Here is a 23,280-nt window from a genome sequence, read left to right as displayed (position 1 = left end):
AGATTGCCTTCTTATTCTCTGTGTAGCAATTAGCCAAAATATCTCATTCTCCAGTGCTGGGAACAGAAATGAAATGCTAAAATGTCAGAAGATCAAACCAAGCTATCAGCAGCAATTCAGTGTGATTTTCCAGACCAGTGAAATGCGTGGAAAGATTCCCAGCATTGCCAGGTCAGAGGAGGGCCACCGAAGTTTCTCATGACCTTGGCTGCAGCACGAACAATGGAACTTCACCAAGTTGCTTCTCTCACTGAGCACTGTAGTCATGTAGTGAAAACACCTTTTGGGAAAACATTTTGTTGTGATGCAAAAACTCCAAATGACAGATTGTCTTTTAATAAGCCTTTCATAGAGCTAACCATGTTATAATCACAGATTTACATTATCCTCTCAAGAATTCAGAGGGCAGCACGAGTCATTCACATCCGAGTTGTGCAGCTTTCTTGTTGAGAGCAGTGCAAGCCCCCCTTTCTGACAGACATTAGGCACACCTAAAGCTGTGTAATAAGGCAAACAGAATCTGTGCACGTGGAATTTTTACCAGAGGACTCTGGGATTGTTTTTGGTTTCTTCTTTTGATTTCTTTTTATTTTTCCAAATTTCAAAATCATTCAACAGCAAACCTCCAAGTTCTCATTCATGCAAAGCTTACTTTGACAAAAGGCTTGTGGAATTGGCCCTTAATGTAACTTTTAAAAATGCCTGCAAAAAAACTGAATCTTTGACTTTTCAAACCACTGCACCATGAAAGAGGAACACATTATTTCTTAGGCTTAACTTTTTGCACATTGGGGTAGAACAGAGCAACTCAGATTGCCTAGTTATAAAAGATAGCAACAAATTCACCTTTTGTGTCAGAGCTAAGAAAACAATAAAGGCTGAGTGTAGGAATATTTACAAAGGGTTTATAAATTCAACAAAGATGGCAAACACTGTAAATCAGTCTTTTAGTATAAAGAAACCTTCTTGCAGGAACTTGGAAGCAATTCTTTGTCTGTTTTATAACATCTCAGCCAAAATTTCATTAAAAATCTGAATGCAGTCAATTCTTTCATACTTTCAGAAGAGCAAATGTGAACTCCTGCAAGATTGAAGGTTTTCCAGGGGCAAAGCCTCACTGTTTCTCTTCCCATCTTGCAGCTCAGAGGCTGTGCCCCTGACAACTCTGCAAACTGAGCATTTCTCCTGTAAGGCTCCTGGGAGAGCAGGCTGATACTGTACCTTGCTCTGCTGAGAAACAGCCACACTCTTTTGTGTTATACTTCCACAAAGACACTCAAACATAATTAGAAATCTTTCTTGGCTAATTCCCTCTGGGTGCATGGCATAACAGCCACAAATCTTGAGCACAAAAACTGCATGATTTGGGCTGGCTTTGAGATTTCTCTGTATTTTCTCATACAAAAAAGAACTTTATATAATTAAAATAGCAATGTCAGCTTTTGAGAGAAAGCTTTTTTTTCCCCTAAGTCCTGAGCACTTGTAAAATCATTATATTCGAATAATAACGGAAAAAATGGACCTTATTTTAAAATTTAGCAGCTTTTTCTTTCAAGATTTGAAAACAAGTAAAACTTGAAAAGCTAGGAACCTTAATTCCCATGATCATTGGAAGTATTCCCAAAACTTTCAATGCTATGAGGTTGGTTTTTTTTTTTTTCTGATAGCAGGTATTTTTTAAGATTTTGAATAAGTTTGGATACTGTATCTGTGTGCATTTGTAGGCTTTTTTCTTGTTTGATTGACCTAGATATAAAACACATCATGTTTGAGACCTCTGAGCAGCATGAATTTCAATTTCTGGAAAGTAAATAATGTGAGTTTGGAGAAAACAGAAAATGGCTTCACTGTCCTTCCCTGACTTTCCCAAACAATCTTTGATATTAAAACTTTTGGAAGTAAATTTTTTACCATGAACATGGAGCATTGGAACAGGCTGCCCAAAGAAGTTATGGATTCTTATCCCTGGAAGTGTTCAAGGCCAGCTTGGATGGGGCCTGAGCAACCAGGTCTAGTAAGAGGTGTCTCTGCCCATGGCAGAGGGTTGGAATAAGTTGATCTTGAAGGTTGCTTCCAAACTGAACCACTCTATGATTCTGTAAAAACCCCTTGCCTTTGATTTGCTTTGTCTTTGTGAAATTTAACTGAACACACACCAACAGATAAGTTACTTGTGCTATTTTATCTACAGGCTGGAAAATAACACAGAGGTATTTGTTTTAATTTTGATTTAGATAAGAAGAGGTATAGTTTTAGTCTTTATTTTATTAGTGAAATGGGGCTGGTAGAGTGAGAGTCTGACTCATAACTAGAAAGATTCCTAGGAATTCTCATAGTAAAAAAGTAGTAACCTGAATGGGTGCTTCAGAGTTGTTGAATAATAAACTCTTGAAGGATGGGAAGCTGAGGTAGAAAGCCATTCAGTGACAGGCCATATAAAGCATTTTATGACAGAAAATAGAGAGTAGGGTCTTTCATCCAAAGAGCGGAGGAGCAGAATGCCTTGAAGGTATGGTCCATATATGTGCAGCTGATGCTGTTAGCAGATACAAAAGACTATCAGCCCCCCAATTCTGTGATATTTAATGTAGCTTCTTTTTTACTTTTTTTTACTAGTATTATTATTACTGTTGATGTTTTTGTTGTAATTGCTGTGGTTAGTAGATGTGCTAGATACTGTCCATTAGTAGAGAAAACAGATGAGGAAAAAAGTGCAGTGCAGACTTTTATGTGCATGACAATTCAAGGTAAGTAGCATTATAGAGAAAGAACTTCAGGAACCTTGTGAATCAGGCCAAGGAGAACTTTTAGGCTGCTGAAGGAGAACCTGAAGAGTTGAAATTGCATAATAGATACAAAATGGGTGGGTAAGGCAAAAGAGAATTTCATTTTCTTAATGCCTTCCTAAAACAGTCCATTGCCAGATGTTTTTCTGTTGCACTGCAGACAGTTTGTCCCTGGACCCTGAAGTCTCCAAGGCAAATGCCTATGGCTTCACTGGCTGCCTGTCCTCTGTGCAGTACAACCACATTGCTCCCCTGAAAGCTGCTTTACGCCATCCCAGCATTGCTCCCGTGACTGTCAGAGGTTCCTTGACAGAATCCAACTGTGCATCCATGATGGAAGCTGACGTGAACACAGCAACCACAATATATTCCTCATCAGGTGTGTCCTGCTGGGAGGGGATTGGGGAGTTTAAAGGACACTGTGGAGTGCAGTTTCCTTTCTTTTTGCTGTACCACATTGTGACAGTATGGACTATGTCAATTGTGACAGTATGAACAGTGGAACTGGGAAGTTGCCTTTTCTCTCGGAATCAGGAGTGTTGAGGGTGGGCATCAGGACTCGTCAAGGCCCCTTTAAAAGCCATTGTTCTGAAACAATGTTTTTGGACTAAGTTCCTGGATCGCCTAAATCGTACCTTCCTAGAACAAATGAAAAAATCCCAAAGGTGTAGTGGAAAAGCTTGGAAAGTTTGGTTACACAACTGATTTGTCATTCCTGTCCACTCCAGATAATTTCGGTGCTGCAGATCTCAAAGGAGAACATAAATGTTACATAGATTGTATATCCCAGTAGTGATAAAGCAATAAAAGTCATACAAAAACACAATTTAAATTTGTTCCCACCCTGACAGAAATGAGCAAAAACTCTTGCACAAAACCCTTGGCGCATGTGACTTCAACTTGATGCTTGTACTTCATTCTCTTAGACTAAAGGGAGAGAGCACTACTTGAGTAACACCAGTAAGATGATCCCAATTGTTTGTGTATCTTTTGCAATCCTGAAGCTGTCCTCTGGGAATGTGAAGTGTTTTACATATGTGAATTTGTATGCAGAGAAGGAAACTGAGAGCAGCTGGAAGTGTTGTCACATGAACAGAGACAATCAAGTTACTGCTTTAGTCACCAGTGGATGTGGCAGAATTCTTAATGACCAGAAAGGGGTGCAAATTAAGGGCTGTTTTTTGCCCCTTAACCTATAAAGCTACTTTCTCCTTTTTGATAACTGTTAAAACTCTAGTTTAGATCATAATACAATTCCTTTCACATTTGTACTTGCATCAAATCCTCATTTCCCGCAGCTTCTGCCTAAGATATTCGGCAGAAAACAAATGATGCTATTAGCATGCTGCATAGGAAAAAAGGCTGCTGATTACTCTGGAGAGTGGCTGCCAGTGTGCCCATGCTCCTCCCCACCCCCCATCTCCTTCTCACTGCCTCGAGTTGTCCGAGGTGTCTGCTCTGACGCACAGACAAATCTGTCATGTGAGTCCTGAATGGGCAATCATACTGAAAATATGAACTCTTTGCCCTGTGATCTGTCACCTCAATGATCTAATTTTTCTAAGGAGTTTAGAAAGCAGTAAAACCTGAGGCTCAGAATTTCAGGACAGAACACAGAGCAGAGTGTCACATTTGAACTTAAATATTTAAAGCATACAATCAGTTGCACTCCATCGTTAAGGTTAAGCACTGTTGCATCAGAAATGCAGAATTATTATAAAAACTCATGCCTTTCTTGGCACATTGTGCTCTAAAATATGATTTCCTCTCAATGTGATGAATTATCTGACATTCCAGTCTCACTATTCACTCTGGATTGGATTAAAGCCTGAATAAGATCTTTAGAACAAGTGAGCTCTAAAGACTTCATGTCTTTATATGCTAAAGTAAAAGCAATGGGCGGTTGATTCTTGTTTAAAAAATATTTCCAATTTGTAGCAAATTATAATTTCTATAGATGCACTCACACATTACATTTCTGCATGGAAAGGACACATTTTAAGAAATAAAAAGAAAATAGAGTCAAGGATTAACTTTCAAATTTAGTGCTGGTATCTCAATTCATCACTACCAAATTTCTCATTATTGAGTGTCTGAGAAGAAAAATAGAACTTCAAAGGAGGCAGTACATGTCTGCATCGATATTCTAATGTGCAGATACAACAAAAAAGCCCACTAGGAAAACTCTTTAAGTGTGTGAAAAAAGCTTTCTATATTTGTAACTTGAAAACAACTGAAGCTATTTCCTTCAGAAAGGAACACTTGTACTCAAAAAAGTTTCCTGGCAGACAGACGTGGAATAAAATCCATTCACACAGTTATCTGAACACTTTTCTTGATTAGGAGACACAAAATGAGAGGTGACTTACTGTGGTTTTGAAATTTAACAAAGATCACCTTCTTCCTCGCTGAGGCACATGTAAAGATTTTGTTATTTTGAACTCTTTATTGATGGTATGGAGATGACAGAGATTTCCTAATATTAAAATGCTGTAAAATTTACAGAGGAGATTCAGCTGTGTTAGTGGTGGAGTCTTGAGCTGCCTGTCCGCTTCAGCTGAGAGCAGGTCTTCAAGCATTTAAAGTAAAAAAAGTCAAATATTTTCGTAAGTCTGGAACTAAACAGAAAAGATTTGCTTCTGAAAGACGCCCTTAACAGTGAAGTTCCATCTCACTGTGCTAATTGTGCTGGGCCTGGTATTTCCAAACAAGCTCTGACTGGCTAGGGATATGCCAGGACAGCTTTGGCTGTAGCAACTGTGAGATGGTGAAGTTGAGGCTCCTCAAAGGAAGAAAAAAAGAGAGAAATGCATGACTTTGACCTTCTCATGGACCAGCTTGGAAAAATCCCATAGGATAGAGACTTGAGAGAGGATACATAACAACCAGACAAGTTGCAAAGTCTTTATCCTTGGATATATTCAAAACCCAAGTGGATACAGCACTGAAAAACATGTTGTAATAGACTTGGATTTGAGTAGGGCTTTGGATTAGATGATTCTTCTGATGAATTGTAACAACACTTTCAGCTGTTAGTGTGAAACTTCCTGTTTCCTTTTAAATATACCCTTAAGAGAATTTGCTCTTGAAGGTGTAAAAGAAAATTGTTCTGCAAACTCACTTTATTTTTCAGACCCTTCTGCTTCAGTTCTCCAATTCTCCAAATCATATCTTTTGAAAACAGATTAGAATTCAAGAGAGTAAGAGGACACTTCTGGCTAAGCCATAGAGAAAATGATCAGTTGATACAGAAAATAAGTTCTCTTTTGTTTAATCAACTGCAGATCCTTTTGGGAAGACAGATGAAAGAGAACCTCTCACCAATGCAGTCAGAAGTGATTCAGCTGTGATTGGAGGTAATTTCATTTTTAAAGACTACAGTCAAAAAATAATTCTGTCAAGGGAAAAATCTAGGAGACTTTAAATCTGGGCTCCATGAAATCTAGTCCAAGGGGTTTTTTTTTGTAATCTGCTAGGTCTAGTATCTGCTCTGTTTATTAGCATGTATCTGTGTCAAGCTACCTAGGTAGGCAACTGCATTATGGGTTATTGTGGTCACACATGGATCATCAGGGACTTGAGTCTTCTAAGATATAACTAAACTCTGTCTGTCTGCCTGCTTGAGCAGGGGATCTGGACAAGATGATCTCCAGAAGTCCCAAATGTTCTGTGATTCCATGTGAGTCTGTGTTCCAAGACCAGCTAAGCAGCAATTTCTTGACACCATCCTGGTGAATACTTTGCAGAGTTCACATATCCCATACTTCCTGAGCTCTGTCTTTGTAATCTGGTGGTGTAGTGGAACTCACCAAGTCATATGGAAATATTTATATACTGGGGAACAGTGTCCTCACAATTTCATGTATGGTTTTAATTTTCCTGTAACGGCCTAGAATACAATTTATCTCTGTTTATTTTATAACATGCCCTGTAGTGAGCTGCCTTTGATAATATCTAGAAGCTATAAACCAAAGTGTACAAGGCTTGTGCAAGGTTCCCAGAGATAACACAGAAGAAAATATGACAGAGCAGACATTTTTACGAGCATACAGATCTAGTGCTTTAAAAGCAAACACGCTGAATTGCCTATTTCCAGTGAAAGCATAATTTTACAGAAATTAGGTCAATTATATCAATACATGCTAGATTTTGAGTGTTCTTGAGGTGACAAAACAGAAAAAGAAATAACCAGGAAGGGTTTGATAGAGGCATGTGATTATGTATAGACTGAGATGAACTGATCTATCATACCAGGTAGGTGCTGTGCATTGGTAATGCATTTTTGAGGTAACTGAGCATTTCGTTTTGGTTTTCACTCTTTTTATCCTTCCTTTTTTATTTACAGGTGTAATAGCAGTTGTGATATTCATAATTTTTTGCATCATTGCCATCATGAGCAGATTCCTCTATCAACACAAACAAGCACATCGAAATAGCCAGAAAAAGGAGAAGGAATACCCTGAAAACCTTGAGAGCTCCTTTAAAGCTGACATTGACTTGCAAAACACAGTGAGCGAGTGTAAACGGGAATATTTTATCTGATGGACAATGAAATTTCTTCTTACTCTTCCTCCCCTAACCTCCCTTTCTTTATTCCTTTCTCCCTTTATTTTTTCTTTTTGAATTCTTTTTTTTTTTTTTGACACTCATTTTTTGCTAGCTTCTTTTTCATTTGGAAAAGACCGCCCTGCACAGGAAACACTGAGAACAATCACAGTGCCTCATTCTCTGCACAAGAACCTGGCAATCACAGTTTGCTTCTGCAGCTCGAGACCTGTTATCCCATCCTACACAAAATAAGATCATCATGCACACCTGGTTTCTGCTGTCAGTTCTTGGATGTTTCAAAGTCCCTTCATTTATTTGTTGGTTTGTTGTTTTTCTTGTTTTGTTTTGTTTTTTTTTTTTCCTCTGGAGCCATTTAAGTCATTGCTTTTACACTAGAGCTGGACTATGTAAAGTACAGGTAAAGTAGTTGAACACATAGCTCTGCAGATACTGGGACAGGATAGAGGGAAAGAATGAGATCAAAACACTTGATTTATTTCATGGGCTCATTTACAACAATCATAAAGAACCAGAACCGGCCAAATTCTCAAATGTTACTAATTGATATATTGTCTATTGGTTTAAATGGTGTTAAATTAATTTGTACCAGTTGAAAAGCTGGTATGACATAAAGGAAAATAAAACTGTCCTCATTAAGCTCCTTCCCCCAACCTCCTGTCCTTTTACTGTAACTTTTAGGCTTCTCGGTACTTTTCCAACAATATATGTATCAACAATAAATATCATTTCCATGCACCTCTTTCACCTCCATCTCATAAGGCTGGCTATGTAGACCAAACATGCACTAGTATAACCCTAGCTGAAGCATGGAAAATAGTAGCTTGAATTTCCAAAGGGTTTAGGAAGCTGCTAGGACTTAGGTGCTCTATATTTGTCTGAAATTTTAGAAATGCAGCGTATGCCTGTTCATGCCACATGGAGGATTATCACACACTGAGGTTAAACACTGTTGCTGCTGTGGAAAAGAAAAAGAACATAGATGAGAAACAAAACCAAAATAGTTTGATCTTAAACATGACTCATACCTTCTGCCAGCTCTTCTAAAAAAAGAAAAAATAAATCCTACTACTCAACCCTCCCAAAACTGCATGAAAGATTGATTGATATTTCCTGTTTATAGAAATTGGAATAACTTCTCCAAAGATAAATAGAGAGAGGTCTGATATCATGTCTAAAAAGATGAATTTTGATAAACCCCCTTTACAAGGAAGAGTATTAGGGAAACAAACAGATCCCAAATACTCTACTTCAAATTAATTTTTTTTTTTTTTTTTTTTTTTTTTTTTTTTTTTTTTTTTTTTTTTTTTTTGTCTTCTGTCTTTTCCTGATTGGGAACACTACAAAAGAATCAAATTCTGCCCATTTTACTTGTGCTGGATGGTTACAGTGTGAGGATGAACAACCTTCTCAATCACAAACATCCTAATGGTAAAAAATGAAGGTGTCTCAGTCACGGAGGTTTTGAGCACCCTGTTGTGTCTGTGTGACATCTGCCTTTGCAGGGCTTCTATAGGGTGTGTAGAATTTACTGGTGGTAGAATGAGAGCTAAAGTAAAGGGGGAAAAAATCTTATTCATTGCAGTACTCTTGGTAATAATTAATTTGAGACAATTGACTGTGCAGCTGAATCTCTTCCTTTGCCCTACACTCTGTGCAGTCATCCTGGGGTTTCCGCACAGTCCTCATTTTTCCATAATTAAAGAATCCCAGTATGAGAGAATAACCCACAGCAAAATAGAGAGGAGCTTGCACATGCAACAGGTGCTGTTCTTTTAGGCAGTCCATTGGAAAGGTATGTAGGTGTTTATTTGTTCGAGTTTTTTGTTTGAGGTTTTTTTTATGAGAGGAGAGACCAGACAAGGAAGAATAAATAAAGAAATGACTGTTTGAATGTGGTGATTCTTTACCACTTCTTTTGGAGCATTCAGGGAAGAGAAAGCAGTGGTGGAGTGACATCATTCTTAAAGGAAGAGGAATATGAGGCAATATTAACCAGAACTCTTCACTGAGGAATTTTATAGAGCCATCTATATTGAAACTAGTTTAGTGCCATTCTTCCTCAGCCATGGTCAACTGCAGTCGTTTTGCGACACACTGGCTGTTTGGGAAATACAATTACTTGACAGTGTTTCTGTGTGGTGAGTATTGGAATGATGGACTGAGTATTTATTTCAGAATCTCTTTATGTTGCTTTGTCTTTGGCAGTAAGATCCTGGCAAAACAGTTATCTTTTCTCTTTCCTTCCTCCAGATCAAGCTGCTTTGTTTGGCATGGCAGAAGGGAGGAATAAGAGTTCATGGGCACCTCTGCCTCTGTTTGACTAATCTTTTCTGAAATGGCCTCTATATGAGATATCTCTGATGTACTAATGTGCTTAACTGGCTACATGAAGAGTGGAATAGGAAGTTAAAACTGAAAATTTTGCTAGGTTGGGGTGTATCTGAAAAAAGAAAGAACTGTACAGGAATGCATGCATGAGTATACAGAGACATGTGCATCTATACCTGTGGATGCACTGAGATGGGAAGATTTTTATGCTACAGGCTGAACAAATGAACACATTTGTATGGACTTCTAAATCAGGATGTCACAATTACTCTTATTAAAAGATAGCTGACATATACTAAATGAAGTACTCTAAATTAACTCCTTTTTGTTTTTTAAATTGTTTTGGTCTAATGCTTTCTTTAGTAAGGGCAGGCTCAGATTTCCTTCAGTACCAGTTAAAGGCAATTAATAATAGTTTTTTATAAAAGAGAAGAAACACAGTTTTGAAAAAATCTACTAGTGCTAAAATTAATTTTCCTTAGATCAAATGATAACTTTTTTCCCATCTATTTAAAACCATTTCTGCTATTTTTTATCAACATTTCTCTTTAAATAGGATGTTTTCCCTTTTTCTTTTAGCTGTCAGTCTAGATAATATTTTTCAGTAAAGCCAGAGGATAATACTTTTTATACATAAAATTTCAGGTTTCGTTTTAGTGAAAAACCTGAGATTGTCAAAGAGTTGTTTGGAGGCATTGTTTGGGTTTTCTTCCTTCCCCAAAATGTGTTTCATAATAAAAGTAAGGGGTTGGTAGAAGGACACTAAGTCTCTTTTTTTTTTCTTTTGGTGATAGGATATGTAGCTTCTGAAAATTATTATTGCTAGGCAAGGATTTTTTGACTGTGAAATTACAAGGTATCTTAGATATGGATTTAGGTGCTGCAAATTCCTGTTTTCCAGAAAAGGCTTGACCAGTAATAGCCATCCTGATAAAGATAAATCATGCAGTCTGAGCTGGATGCCCAGAAGATCTCTGTAAATGCCAGTGACTGGCTATAGAAAACCAAGGAAGGCTGGATGTCAGAAAGCTGACTCCAGCTAACTTGGCTGTCACCTGGGTGAAAGATAGGCTTTACAAGGAATTTAGTCTCTTGAGGACGTGGATCAATGCTAAAGTGACTAAACAAAATGAGCATTTAACTCAAATTAATTTCAGTTGAGTTTCTGTGTCTACCTTTCTGTGAAATGTTCTAACATACTACAAGACATTTAAATGCCTTTAAAAAGTCAGTCCCATTTCTCTTTTGGAAATAGAACTGTGGTCCTAAGTAAGTTACCTGTGTAATTGGCAGTTAGTATTTCATCTGGCCTTATTCACTTACTAAAGACAAGAAAAGTGGGAGTGTTTTGGGTCAATTTTTAACATGTACACTGGGGTTTTGTTTCTTGGGTTTTTTTCTCTCACTCTTGCCATGGCTCAGCACTGAAGTTATGGCTGCAGTGAAAAAGACAAATAAAAGACATGCCTTTTACTCCTATGGGCTAAGCCAGAATTCCCACCTGGGTAAATACGACAGTAAAAGTGAGACAAACAGAGATGTGCTGTTATCAGAGTGTGGTCAGTCATGACATGCCCCTGATATTTAAGTTAAAACTATAACCAGATTACAAAAATATGATGCTTTCTCTTGACTTTATTTTAACCTGATCTAGATAGACTTAACTCATCCTGTTTATCAATTGCTCAATTTTTACAGTGTAATCCAAACCCTTACTTTAATGAGATCTTTGACTATATTAGCATTTAGCTGATCACATATTTCACATATTGGATGAGGAGCAATCAATATATCATATTGTTTCACTATGGTGAGGGGTTATAAATCTTTTCCTAATGAAGTCAGTTATTGATTTTGCTGAAGATAAGATTGAAACCTATGAAGCACTTGGATATTGCTGTTATCTGAGTCTTTGGGGTTTGTTTCATTTTGCATTTGATTTTACTGACTGCCTGTTTTACAACTGTCATCCAACCCTGTCCAGTCCTTTACTGGTGAGGACAGGTCAAATGTCTCAAACATCCTGTGAGATTAAATTAATGACTAGACATGCCTCTTTCTCTCCATTGATTATAAAGACAGGGTGGTCTCCTGGCAACAGATAAGTCACTTTTAGCAGAATTTCCCTATGAATCCAAATTTTACAATAGTTTCGAAGATCCAGTAGACATATCTCCACAGGTATTACAAGTGACTTTTTTTTTACTGAGGTTACAGTTGGGGTCAAGGAAGGACACCTTGCATCTAAAATTACACTAAACAGCTCTGCCTAGTAAATGTATACATCTCCTTATAGCCAAATACATTAAAATTGACCTTCAAAGTACTGCTTTGAGCCCACCGATTAACACTGGCAGGATTTTATGGGATTTTAATGGATAAAGTGGCAATCTGATCAGTAATCTGTGGGGAAGTGGATAATTCTCCTTTCAGTCTGTTGTAGATTCAACATCCATATTTTGCCTCACTTGGGAGCTTTGGCAGATAGCATACATGAAGCCAGACCCACACATTTCTGAATCTAAAGCGAACTCAGCCCCCTTAGATGCCTTTCTACCTCTCTGGTGCCATTTGAGATGGTACTGGAGTATCTCTGCAGCTCCAGGAAGGATGTAAGTCTCCTGTCTGTCATATCCTGGCATCTGTTAACCCCGAGCAGCTATGTCTGATACTTTCTGGCTTTTCAAATTATAGTAAGTTCCCATCCAGAACCCCTAAGTTCTCAATGAGATGAATTCCTGAAAAAATAAATCCTATCTTTAGAACAAAATCAACCTTCTTCTCTAAGGAAGCCAGTCAGTTGACATGCATCCTCCACTTCAAATCAACAAGAGTGTAGAGGAGGCAGAACTTGGCCTCTTTGTTGTCTACCATCTCGTGCCATTGTCTGTTGCTCTCACCTACACAAAGTTTACCCCAAACAAGACCAGTTTCAAGTATTCTGCTGCACTGCTGTTTCTTGACAGACACATAGGAGGTTGGGTTTTTTTCTTTGAAAGCAACACTTTGTAAAAGACTTGAGCAAAGTCTGAGACCCTGTGAGTGCTATTTCAAAGCTTTCATGCAGTTTTTTAATGCTTACTTGTCAAACAAGCCAAGTGATAAAATTACACCCCTGTCAAACCAAGGACCTTATCTAGAGTCTTCAGAGGTTGGTGGGAGGCCCTCTTCCTTGATGACAGTTAGAGTTGCACCATGCCCTTGAAGTTTTTGGGGGTTTCCTTCACAATTTGCAATCACAGCTTCAAACATGATTTGTTCTCTTAAGTTCTGCAGTTTGCTGCCCTTTCTTTCCCAGTGGAAAGTTCTTCATGTCCTCTTTTGGTGTGGGCGGCCCCCTCCTGCCTGCTACTTTTGTACATGAAACTTCTAAACACATTCTTCTTTTGGGTCTGAAGCAGCTTTTTTCTTTGATTGTTTATCTCAAGACATGCATATAGAGAGTTGGAATATTTCCGTGTTTTGGTACTTATTTTTGTGATCTTTTGCACTAAGTTACTCTGACGAAAACAAAAATTGGAAAAAAAGCACACTTTCTGGTGAAATCTTGTAATTTTTAAGCTCGTTGTTTGTTGTTTGTAATGTGCTGAGTCTACAAGCAGAGCTAAGGAAGGATTAAGGCAACAGTTTGTGTTGACAGTGTTGCTGCATACCAAGTTCACTTCTGCTTTCTTCATCCCTCCTTTTTCTTCAACATGTGGAGCTATCAAATTGCTGGTAGGAGTCGGAGGAGCTTGTTTCAAAATTGAAATTAAGATCATGATATTTCTCCTGGCAGTCACAGAAACCAAAATGTCAGCTGGGTGTCTCCCAGAAGGGAGACTGCCCTCCATCGTGCAAATGTAGTCACCTAGAGCTGATGACCTCTGAGGGGAAAGGACATTAACACTTCAAACTATCATTGTGATGGTGCAGTGAAGGAGACAAAAGCTCTTGGAAAACATTCACTGTTTGAAGCCATGCATGGTAACCATCAGGTGGATATGAGGCTCTCAGGTATTTTTCAGTGTTTGGTTTTTGCCATGGAATGAATTGTTACGTAGCCTGCCAAAACATAGTCTTAGTTGTCCTGGTGGTCTGTAAAGTACCAGAGATGTGCTTCAAACATGGGGGAGGATTTCAAAGCTCAGGCTGATACCAGAGCCGAATGTTCCCAGTTAAATCACTGGAACTCTCCCGGATAACCCAAAGGAGAATTGGGGATGTTTTCCCTCAAATAATCATGACATTAATCAAATGCTGGGTACAATAGGTGATCCAAAGAATAGTATTTGCTTAGAGACTTTCCACTCCCTCGTTCAGGATGCTTGTAGCAGCTTTTTTCTAATCCATTGATTGCTGTTCACATTGCAACACCACTTACTTTGTGAAGTTCTAGTCATAACTCTCCACAAATTTCAAACCCACAGCCCTAAATAGAGTCCATTTGGAACAAATTCTGCATGGGAAATTATTTACTCATTTTTGCATGCCCTTTACAGCTCCTTTTTGCTTTCTTTAGGCACACCCTTTTCTGATGTGTTTGTCATTGCTGCCAATGCAGCACCCATGTTGTCAAGAAAGAAGAAGGTAGAAGGTTTCTTAGGTAAAGCATAGATACAGCCAGTCACAGCCTCACTTTCCATTCACAACACAGTGGAATTGAAGTTTCAGGAGCTCAGGAGAGCAAGCAGGTACTTTTTTTTATTCAGACATCCAGTCATAAAAATCTCTACTCTTGAGATTTTTGCAAATGAAATCTGTAACACAGACCGTTATATCTAAATGATAGTGAGAACCTTAACATTGTCATACCTCACCTGTTTTGAAAGCCCCTTTGTGAAAGAAACAGAGACAGCTTCAGACCTGGTTGTAATCCAGTTTAGGTCAATAGATACATCACAGTAGATACATCACAGATGAATTTAGCCTCATATTGCTCTTGCTTTGATGATCTCCTGCAAACTGAGGCTGACATACATGAATCCAAGTCAGGACCTTGTATTTGTCATCCCTTACTGCTGTTAACAAGAGTTGCATTCACTGAAATTGTGTTGTTTCACAACTGTGTCATCAGAACTATGGATAAAATTTGGGATAGGGCAATGACCTTCATCTCCACAAAGCCCCATGATATGGCTTAAGTCACCTTCAGAAGTTTCTAAAAATTTGTATTTGGGGAAGGTTGGTCTGTGGGTGGTGTCATGTCAACCAACTCAGGAGCCCACCCACTGGAAGAATTTAATAGGATTTTAATAGATAAAGGCACCCTAAAAAGAAAAAAAAAAAAAAAAAAAGAAAAAGGGCAAAATGGCAGCTGTGATTAAGTACTTGTAATAATAAAAAATTGGTTCTTTCTACTGATGAGCCTTTCATCATTCATTTTACTTTGTTCTACTCAGATTGTATTAAATAAATCTCTCAGAGCTCTGTTCATTTTATTAACAAAGCAAAAAAAAAAAAAAGAACATTTTTTTAATGGTTCGTCCAAGGGTAAAGCAAGAGTCTCTCAGTTACAGTAAAAAGCAAAATGGAGATTTAGATTATTCCCCTTTCACTATCTGGTTTTCTAAAGAGAATTCCACAGGACGTTGCCTCAGTCTAAGTCAGTTTTGTAGACAATGTAACATGTCTTAATACCCTGTTAAGGGATTGAAAAAATTTAGCCTTAGCTTCTTTCGTTTTCTATGGTTACTGTTGTACAGAAGAAAGACTTAAGCTGTAAGTAATGTATATTTAATAAAAAAAGATTTTTTGTATGATTTTGTGTCGAAGAGAAATGCCTCCTCTTGTGTTTTTATTTTATCTTCTAGCTGAATGAACATTACAAAGTGCTGATTATGGGAAAACAAATTTTCAGGTTGTTTACATGTTAACTCCAAGCCAACACAGCTCACTGGATGATACTGTTGATTTATTGATTTCAGCTATGGCTAAAAGTTAATGTCAGAGGAAATCTGGTCATCATCCACATCTCTGACATAACTCAATAATGCTGGTGGGCAGACTAAAAATTGTGTCTGCAGACACACCTTGGTTCTGGTTAGAAAACCTGCCCAGTTACAGCTCTGTACTTGCACTCACAGGTGTGCACACATGTTCTGCCATGCAGAAACTTCCAGTGTTTCTGTTTCTTTCATAGGTCCCCTCACAACAGATGCACCTCTGGCTGTGACAAGGATCACACTCACATCCTGCTGCCTCCACACGTGTCCCTAGCATGATAAATGGGGATGTAGCTCAGTCTCAGGGATTCTGTCATAGCTTTGGGTGGTTGGTCTGATTGTTTTTTCCCCTTCCTTGGAAGCTGAACAAATAAATCTCTTAGTCTTCTTTGAAAATCACAGTGTTTGATATTATCAACCAAGAACCAGTAAATTCTAACTGAGAAAATAGCACATGCTAGGAAGTACAGGTAGGAGGATTCTTTTTCAAGAGTTTCACGTTTGGATCTGCTGCAATTTTCACCATAAACTTCTAGTACTTACATGCTCTGTGTTTCAGCCAGCCAAAGATTTTCACATTAACAGGGGTGATGTGGCTCCCATTATCTTAGGCATTTCTCTGTGAGTTTTGTTTTTCCCTTTCATTTCTGGACAGCCTGTCACCCAGAAGGCAGGGTTAACACAGGTTTGTAGTCCTGCCTGGAGATGGGCTATCTGTCAGGACAGCTTTGCAGTACCTGCTCTGGGGTTCTACAGGCAGTGGGGCACAGTGCCCTTCTCCTGGGGCTGATCCAGCCTAGCCCAAGCATCCCAGTCCACAACCAGCCATGCACCAAAACCTTCCTACCCAACAGAGCCCTCCTCGTCCCTGGTGGCTGTAGGAGGTGGGGTTAGGTATCACTTCTCTTAGATAAAACCTCGAGTAACAATTCATTCCACACCAAATTGCTTTCCTTGGGGGAAAAAAAAGGCAAGAGAGAACTATATAAATCTTTCAGATTTCTTCATAGCTCATATAGTGGGAGCAGTAACCTTACAAAGGTTTGTAAGGGCAGTATAATCTACAATTTTATCTTTAATCCAGACCTTGGAAATTAAGTTTGCCTGGTTTACAGTCCAGAAATGTCAATGTTAATTGACTTTCATTTTCCTGAGTGGAGCGAGAAAAACTGTTTGGTGTTTTTTTGGTTTTTTGTTTTTTTTTTTTTTTTCCTTTAACACCTTAAGTGGGTGCTTTAGTCATTCCCATGATTTTGGAGTGGTTTGAGCTTTTTCGGTATTTTTTTTCAATGTGTTATGCTTCTTTCTTCCTGAGTAGGAACATGATGAGTTAAAGATACTATTCAGAGGTTACATTAAATAATTGCACTTGTGTAATGGAAATGCATATATCTCTTTGGCAGACTGACAAAACTTCATTTATTGCAGTTTATGGCTAGTTAGCAATGTCTGAAAGAGGGGACAAGATATCACTGTGGGTTGTGGTCAAATCTCCTCAGCACCTGCTCTTCTTTTTTATCACCAGACAGAATTAAGGAAAAAAAAAAAAAAAAAAAAAAAAAAAAAAAAGCCTCTTTTTCAACTTCCACGAGTAGCAGGTGTTTTATGTTAAAGCTTTGTTCTTTCAACCAAAGGCCCATGGGCAGATGTATACAGGCAAATACTATTAAGTGAACACTGCTGTGAAAGAAAAGCAGGAGCCCTGCTGGAGTCAGCTGTGGCACTTTGCTTTCTCCCCACAGTGTAAGTACTAGGCAGCTGCAGTCAGTGCTTATTTTTCTATACCTGTTAGCCTCCAAGTAATCATAAAAAGCAGCCATACAAGGTCATTTTTTTTCCAAACCCCCATGCTGGAGCTGTCTGTATCTACCTCTTTTTAGCTTGAGATAATTTCTCTCCCTTTCCCAAAGCCTAAATTAAATAGCCTTTGCCTCAGTTTAAGCCTATTACAACTTGTCCTATTGCCAAAGCAATGGGAAGAGCAGCTCAATCCTGTCCTGCCATGCAGCAGCCCTTCTCCTGTTTGACTGTCTTAACTATCTGTTTAGACACTCTTCTCTAACAAAATGTTTTCAGACCTCTGGAGTGATGGCAGCCAAACTACCCTGAAAACCAAAACACTGATGGAGCATCAATAATATGATTTAAGAGTCTGCTACAAATGCTAATGCATCAGAAAGGAGCTACCTGGCACAGACATCAGCTCTGTTTCCTATTATTGCTGGTGCCCAGGACGGAGAAACACCTCAGCCCCAAATGGTTAAGCAAAAATCTTCCTTTACTACTTTACCCCACCTTCCTAAAAGGCTGCAAGCTCTTGTGAAGAAAGAAATCTGCTTCCAGCTGGGAGGAGACCATTTAAAAAGTGACAGGGAAGAGATGATGTTGGGGTTCTGTTTCCTCCACCAACACTGCCAAGGGTTCAGTAAATATTGCAATAATTACTAGAGGAGGAAAGAATTTTTTTTTCCAGAGCAGACTGTTGTGCAGGATCCTTACAATGCGATCCAGAGGCTCCTCAACACCATCAAGGTAATGAAACTGCCGACCAAAAAGGAGAGTCCAAAGGGAATTCATGTATCTGTTGGGGCAGGTGATGGTCCTGGGATCTGAAACAAAACATATCACTTTGAGACACTACTGTGAAAAAAAAAGACAATTAGCCATTCCTTAAGACAAATATTAGTTTATATGTGCATATACAAACAGATATATATATACTCACCCACCCACCCAATACATATACACACACCAGATAAAATACTTACACCTACGTGTACCTATGTATGGGGTATATCTATATATATATTAGTATGTCTAAGCCCTCTCTGGCATACATTTCCACTTCTCAGCTAGTGAAAAAAAAACAAAAACAAAAAAAAAAAACAACCCTTGATTACTATTTCCTTGGAATACATTTCCTCCTTTAAAGCAGAAGAACTTGAGTTTGCTAAAGCAAAAGAAGTTTGCACTGCTTCTTGCCTCCTATCCCATGTTATATGTAACATTCTAAATCCCACTTGTCGACTGGCACAAAATACCCACAGGGCTCATGCATCTGGGACAAGGCTCAAGTGCTGAGCTGCTGGCTGTATGCACAAGGAGGTGAAGGGAAATATTGGCTCTGCTTTAAATCTCAGTGACACGTGGGGTTAGTGTGGTGTGTGTCTGACAGAACTGAAACTTGTTCTTTTGATGGGGATGCTGAGGACAATTAGTAAATGTGTTATGATCCACTAAAAGTTACAGGAGATAATAAGCCACATATTGGCCAATATATAATAATCACAGTGCTTGCAAAAGTCTCCTTAATATTTGCTTCAGCCCCTGTGTTTCCTGTGCATCTCATGACGCTAGCGTGGCTGCTGCCTACTGGTAAGTTTACATTTTGATGCTATTAAAATAAAAAATACAAGACAATATTAAATATTTCTTTCCATTATGAGAGATTACTGTTAAAAACAAAACAAAAAACCTGATGCTCTTACAAGAAAAGACCAAACATCTCAAGGCAGAGAAGAATCAAATTGCAACTTCATTACAAAACCGTCTCTGAAAAAATTTTTTTAGAGCTTTGTGAAGATTTTTCATTGAGTGGCAGCTCTATGAAAAAGATAATGGAAATGCTCCAAAGAAGAGCAGCAGCAGCAGCTCTCTGAAACAAGATCTGCAAAACAGATTTCTGCTGCCTTTGGGGCTGGCAGGTCCAGCAGCAAGACAGCTTTTTGTTGATGGGGGAATTGAGTTTGAAAGGGAGCCTTACTGGAGGAGAGCTGCAGAGGCCCAGGGGACTCCTGAGCTCAGCATTTTGGTGATTTTGAGGGCCAAAGTCTCCCCAGCCCTGTGGGCACTGCTCTCCCACCCCAGCAATACCAGCGCTGGGTGTGGGGATGCCCACAGGAAGGAAACTGCGAACATTCACAGCAGCACTACATGTATGCACCAACGAAGTGGGGTCTGATCCTTTCTGGATCTGAAGCCATCTTTTAAGTGTATTTTCTGGCTAAGGATTATGTTTCCGGCCCAGTCTAGCAATGTATTCTTATAAACTAAACAGCAGAGGGGCTTGCTATCCTTGTAGGGAATTAATTAGATGTAATTTGCATTTGATTTGACAGTGCTCTCATAATATGCTAAAATCTTAGTAAAAGACTTGTGAATATTTTTAAAGCTTTTGTGGTTCTGGAGTCCAAATCTCCATGATGGTTTTCTTAGGTATTGATATTCACCATCTTATGCAAAAAAACTGACAACATCTGCTAGTTTCAGATGAGAGCTTCCATTATTGAATGTCTCTTTGTTTCTTTCTTAGTCTAGTACAAGAAAAAGTCTCTAGAGAAATACTATGAAGAGCTAACTTATCATCACCAAAATACAAAGATACAACAAGCTCACCCTTGCCTTCAAACATAAACTGCCTTGCATACACTGTGGAAAGAGATCCAGAACCAAGACTAAAAATATTATCAACCACAAAATTTGAAGCAGAGGAACTTTCCAGCTATATTAAAAAGAGCTTAAATTTAAAGTTCAAAAATATTACACTAATTCAATCCATTTGGGCAGGGTCAGCGGGCAGGAACCACACAAACATATAATTCGTTTCCATGGACTTTTCGATCCTTAGCACCACAAAAGAGCCTGAGGGAGAATATGCAAAAACAGTAGTTTCATTATCAGTGTTGCTTTGCAGGTTTAACACCATGCATAATTGGGAAAAAAAAAAAAAAAAAGCTTTCACAGCTAGAAGATCCTATCACATATATTTTGAGTCTTGTTCTCATACTCATGCACTTTGTCTGCTACTTTCTCACTCAGAATACATGACTGAGAGCCCAAACACAAACCTGCAGCATGTGTAGACCCATAAGGATGGGCAGCCTGGTCAGGACTAGAAAGGACTTTTGTCTGTTTAGAAGGTAACAAACAGAGTGCTAATACTTACTAAGCATAGATAAAAAAGACAGGAACAGAATCCTTCTAATGATTAAACAGAGAAACTGATGCCTGTCTAAGGTGAGACACTGTCCTCTACTTGAAAAATTACATGAATGTGAGGCTGAAATCTATCATGATTAATTGGTAAGGGTGGGATTCAACTTCATGGTGAATAACCTAATTATGGGTTCAATTTGCTTCCTTAAAATACAGTCCTAATGGCATTTTCACTGTGCAACAATAATATATGGTTGGCAGACATGATGGAGGACTTCATGTGAAATTCCAAAATACTAGATAAAGAAGCAGCAGTGTAACCAATGTCCATAATACCACCAGATGCCAGTATTTAGGCAACCAGATTTCACCCATAACTTCCTTGTCAATACAGCAATGCTGACATCCTGCTTTGCAGGCTGAGTCCCCCACAAACAATGTGAAGCTGCAGCAAGTGTGTCCATGTGAGAATGGCACACAGACACACACACAGAGCATGCAGACTGCCAGCTGAAATACAACACGCCATAGCACCCTTTTGAAACATGCAGATCTTTGCAGCACAAATTCCCATTTTAATCCCATTTTAATCAAATCTGTATTTTTTCCACACACAGGCACAAAATCTAGTGAATTCACAAGTCTGCCAGATAACCCTCTGATTTCATGGACAGCATGAAATCTGAGTGAAGTTTTCTTTTGTATTTTCAGGAGAAAAGGTTGCAAAGGAAGAAAATAGCCTTGCTGCTAAGCATCTGCACCTTACAGACAAAAAAAAAAAAATTCAAAGGGGTTCTGCCTGAAGGTAGATTTCTCAGAGGTGTGGTGAAAAGGGAGCAGTTTGGGTTTAAAGAGGCACTGAACTAACAATTATCAGCATAGTTAAAAAAATATTGAACAGCTGTTTTTCCCAGCTAATGTTACCAAATACAAACTGCAGCTTTTGACATTTAGGTGAAATGGTGAAATGGCTTTTCACAAATCTTACATCTGGGATGTCAGGACACTGATATTTCAACTCAAAACTGTCCCCTGCCTTCTCACTCCACCCCATCACTGCTCAGGAGCCTTTAAACAGTTCATCAGTACCTGAATCAAAGTACCTTGTTCCTTAGAAGATCAGCAGGAATTTCTTGAGTTACGTCAATAGGTCAAAACTATCTTCTGAGTAAGTCAAAAGGGACCATACTTTTCCCATTTCCATTGTTCCAGCAGCTTTCTATCGTTACCCAGAAGTGTCAAACAGTCCATGTCCTCTCAGTATCATTACATTTTTACAGCTTATCTCCATTAAAAGTGCTTAACAACTTCTTTCTGAGAAACCCTGTATTTGAAATTTTACTTTACATGGCTTATACTCTGGCTTGTGTGTGTATATTGGTGGGTTTTATTTCTTTATCTATAAATAACCTCTATTACTAAATATGTATCTTAACTTTCTCCACCCAACCAAAAGTTCTTTTTGCTATTTTGTGCTACAGACTATGCTGTTCAGAAAAAACAAGTTACAGCATAATAAATTCTATCAGAGTTCACTGGAGTTATGCTAGCAAAGAATTACTGACTTACCCTTCCCCTCATAAGCATCCTTATGGTACAGCTAAGTAATGCAATGTCTGGGCCAAATTCACTAGTAACTATTAAGGGCTGGATCACCTTGAGAGCTCTGCATTTATATGATTATAAACCCAGTGAAATTTAACGCTACTCAGAAATGAATCAAGCTCAAAATTTACGCTGATTAAAGCTGAGTTACGCTTTGTAGCCCTCTGACAAAGTTCTGGCTGAAATAAAGTAGCATAAAACAATAAATCATTTTCTACCTCCTGCATTTCCTTGTCCCTGGGGAAGAAGGAGAACTCTGGTTTGGGTTTTTTCATTGTTGTTTTTTCTTCCTCCTAAGTCCCCAAAGCATTAATTAGCTGCTTATATTTTTCTCTACCAAGTAATAGATAGTGACGCAGTTTGTTAACCCAACTAGGACATTTCTCCCTGAACTAAATTCCCTTGTTATTTTTATTACACACCTTCCATGGAATTACACTTACTGAATTACCTTCTAAACCATTACCACCGTATCTCAACAGGAATTTCCCCAGATAATTCCTTACCTTGCCCACAGATTTGTTTTTTGAAAGATAATCACTTTTGCAGTTTTGTTTAGTCCTCTGGTTTTGCAGAATGGTAGCCAGCTTTGCCCTGAATGCTGAGAATTGTCAAGCATCCTAACATGCATACATTCTCACCCTCATCCCCCAGAGAGATGTCAAATTCTCTGTTTTCTTACTTTTGCAGTTATTCATTTTTCTTCTTCATCCATTTAATCTGTGCTCAAGGGTCAACTAGACCTAAATGAGATATTCCCTCCCTTTCTCACCCACACTCTTCTCTCTCTATTTACCTTTTTCACCTCACTGCAAGTAGAAGGCTCTAAATCTTATACAATATTTTAGGGCTAATTGTGGGAGGTTAATGAATGATTTGATCTCTCTTCAGGATTTAAATTATGTGAATGTAGAGAGAATGTAGTAAAACTCCTTGAAATCTGTTCCACTAAAACTGACTCACTGTTTAACTTGGCCAAAATGTTTAGTACCTGCTCCAGTACAAACTGAAAGCAGTAGGAATAATTCCTCTTTCAAGGAATAGAAAACAAACCTGTATATTTGTACACTAAGTGTCTCTGTGTGACTTTGATTCATGGAAAATTTCTCACTGATATAATTGTATTTGAACCA

The 23,280-nt window shown here is 38.5% G+C and overlaps 1 protein-coding gene across 1 annotated transcript in view; it reads left to right on the top strand.

Moving 5' to 3' along the window:
* Nucleotides 1–8,347, top strand: part of CNTNAP5 (contactin associated protein family member 5) — a 266,113-nt gene extending 257,766 nt beyond the window's left edge. The window contains exons 22-24 of the mRNA XM_066323037.1: nucleotides 2,947–3,165; nucleotides 6,071–6,142; nucleotides 7,132–8,347. Of these exons, the coding sequence (XP_066179134.1) occupies nucleotides 2,947–3,165; nucleotides 6,071–6,142; nucleotides 7,132–7,328 (488 nt within the window). The 3' untranslated portion in view covers nucleotides 7,329–8,347. The remainder of the gene's footprint in view (nucleotides 1–2,946; nucleotides 3,166–6,070; nucleotides 6,143–7,131) is intronic.
* The last annotated feature ends 14,933 nt before the right edge of the window (nucleotides 8,348–23,280 follow it).

The sequence above is a fragment of the Sylvia atricapilla genome, chromosome 7 (genome assembly GCF_009819655.1).
Source record: "Sylvia atricapilla isolate bSylAtr1 chromosome 7, bSylAtr1.pri, whole genome shotgun sequence".
In the NCBI taxonomy this organism is placed as follows: Eukaryota; Metazoa; Chordata; class Aves; order Passeriformes; family Sylviidae; genus Sylvia; species Sylvia atricapilla.
The sequence above is the reverse complement of the archived record's forward strand: the minus strand, read 5'-3'. Positions and strand labels throughout refer to the sequence as shown.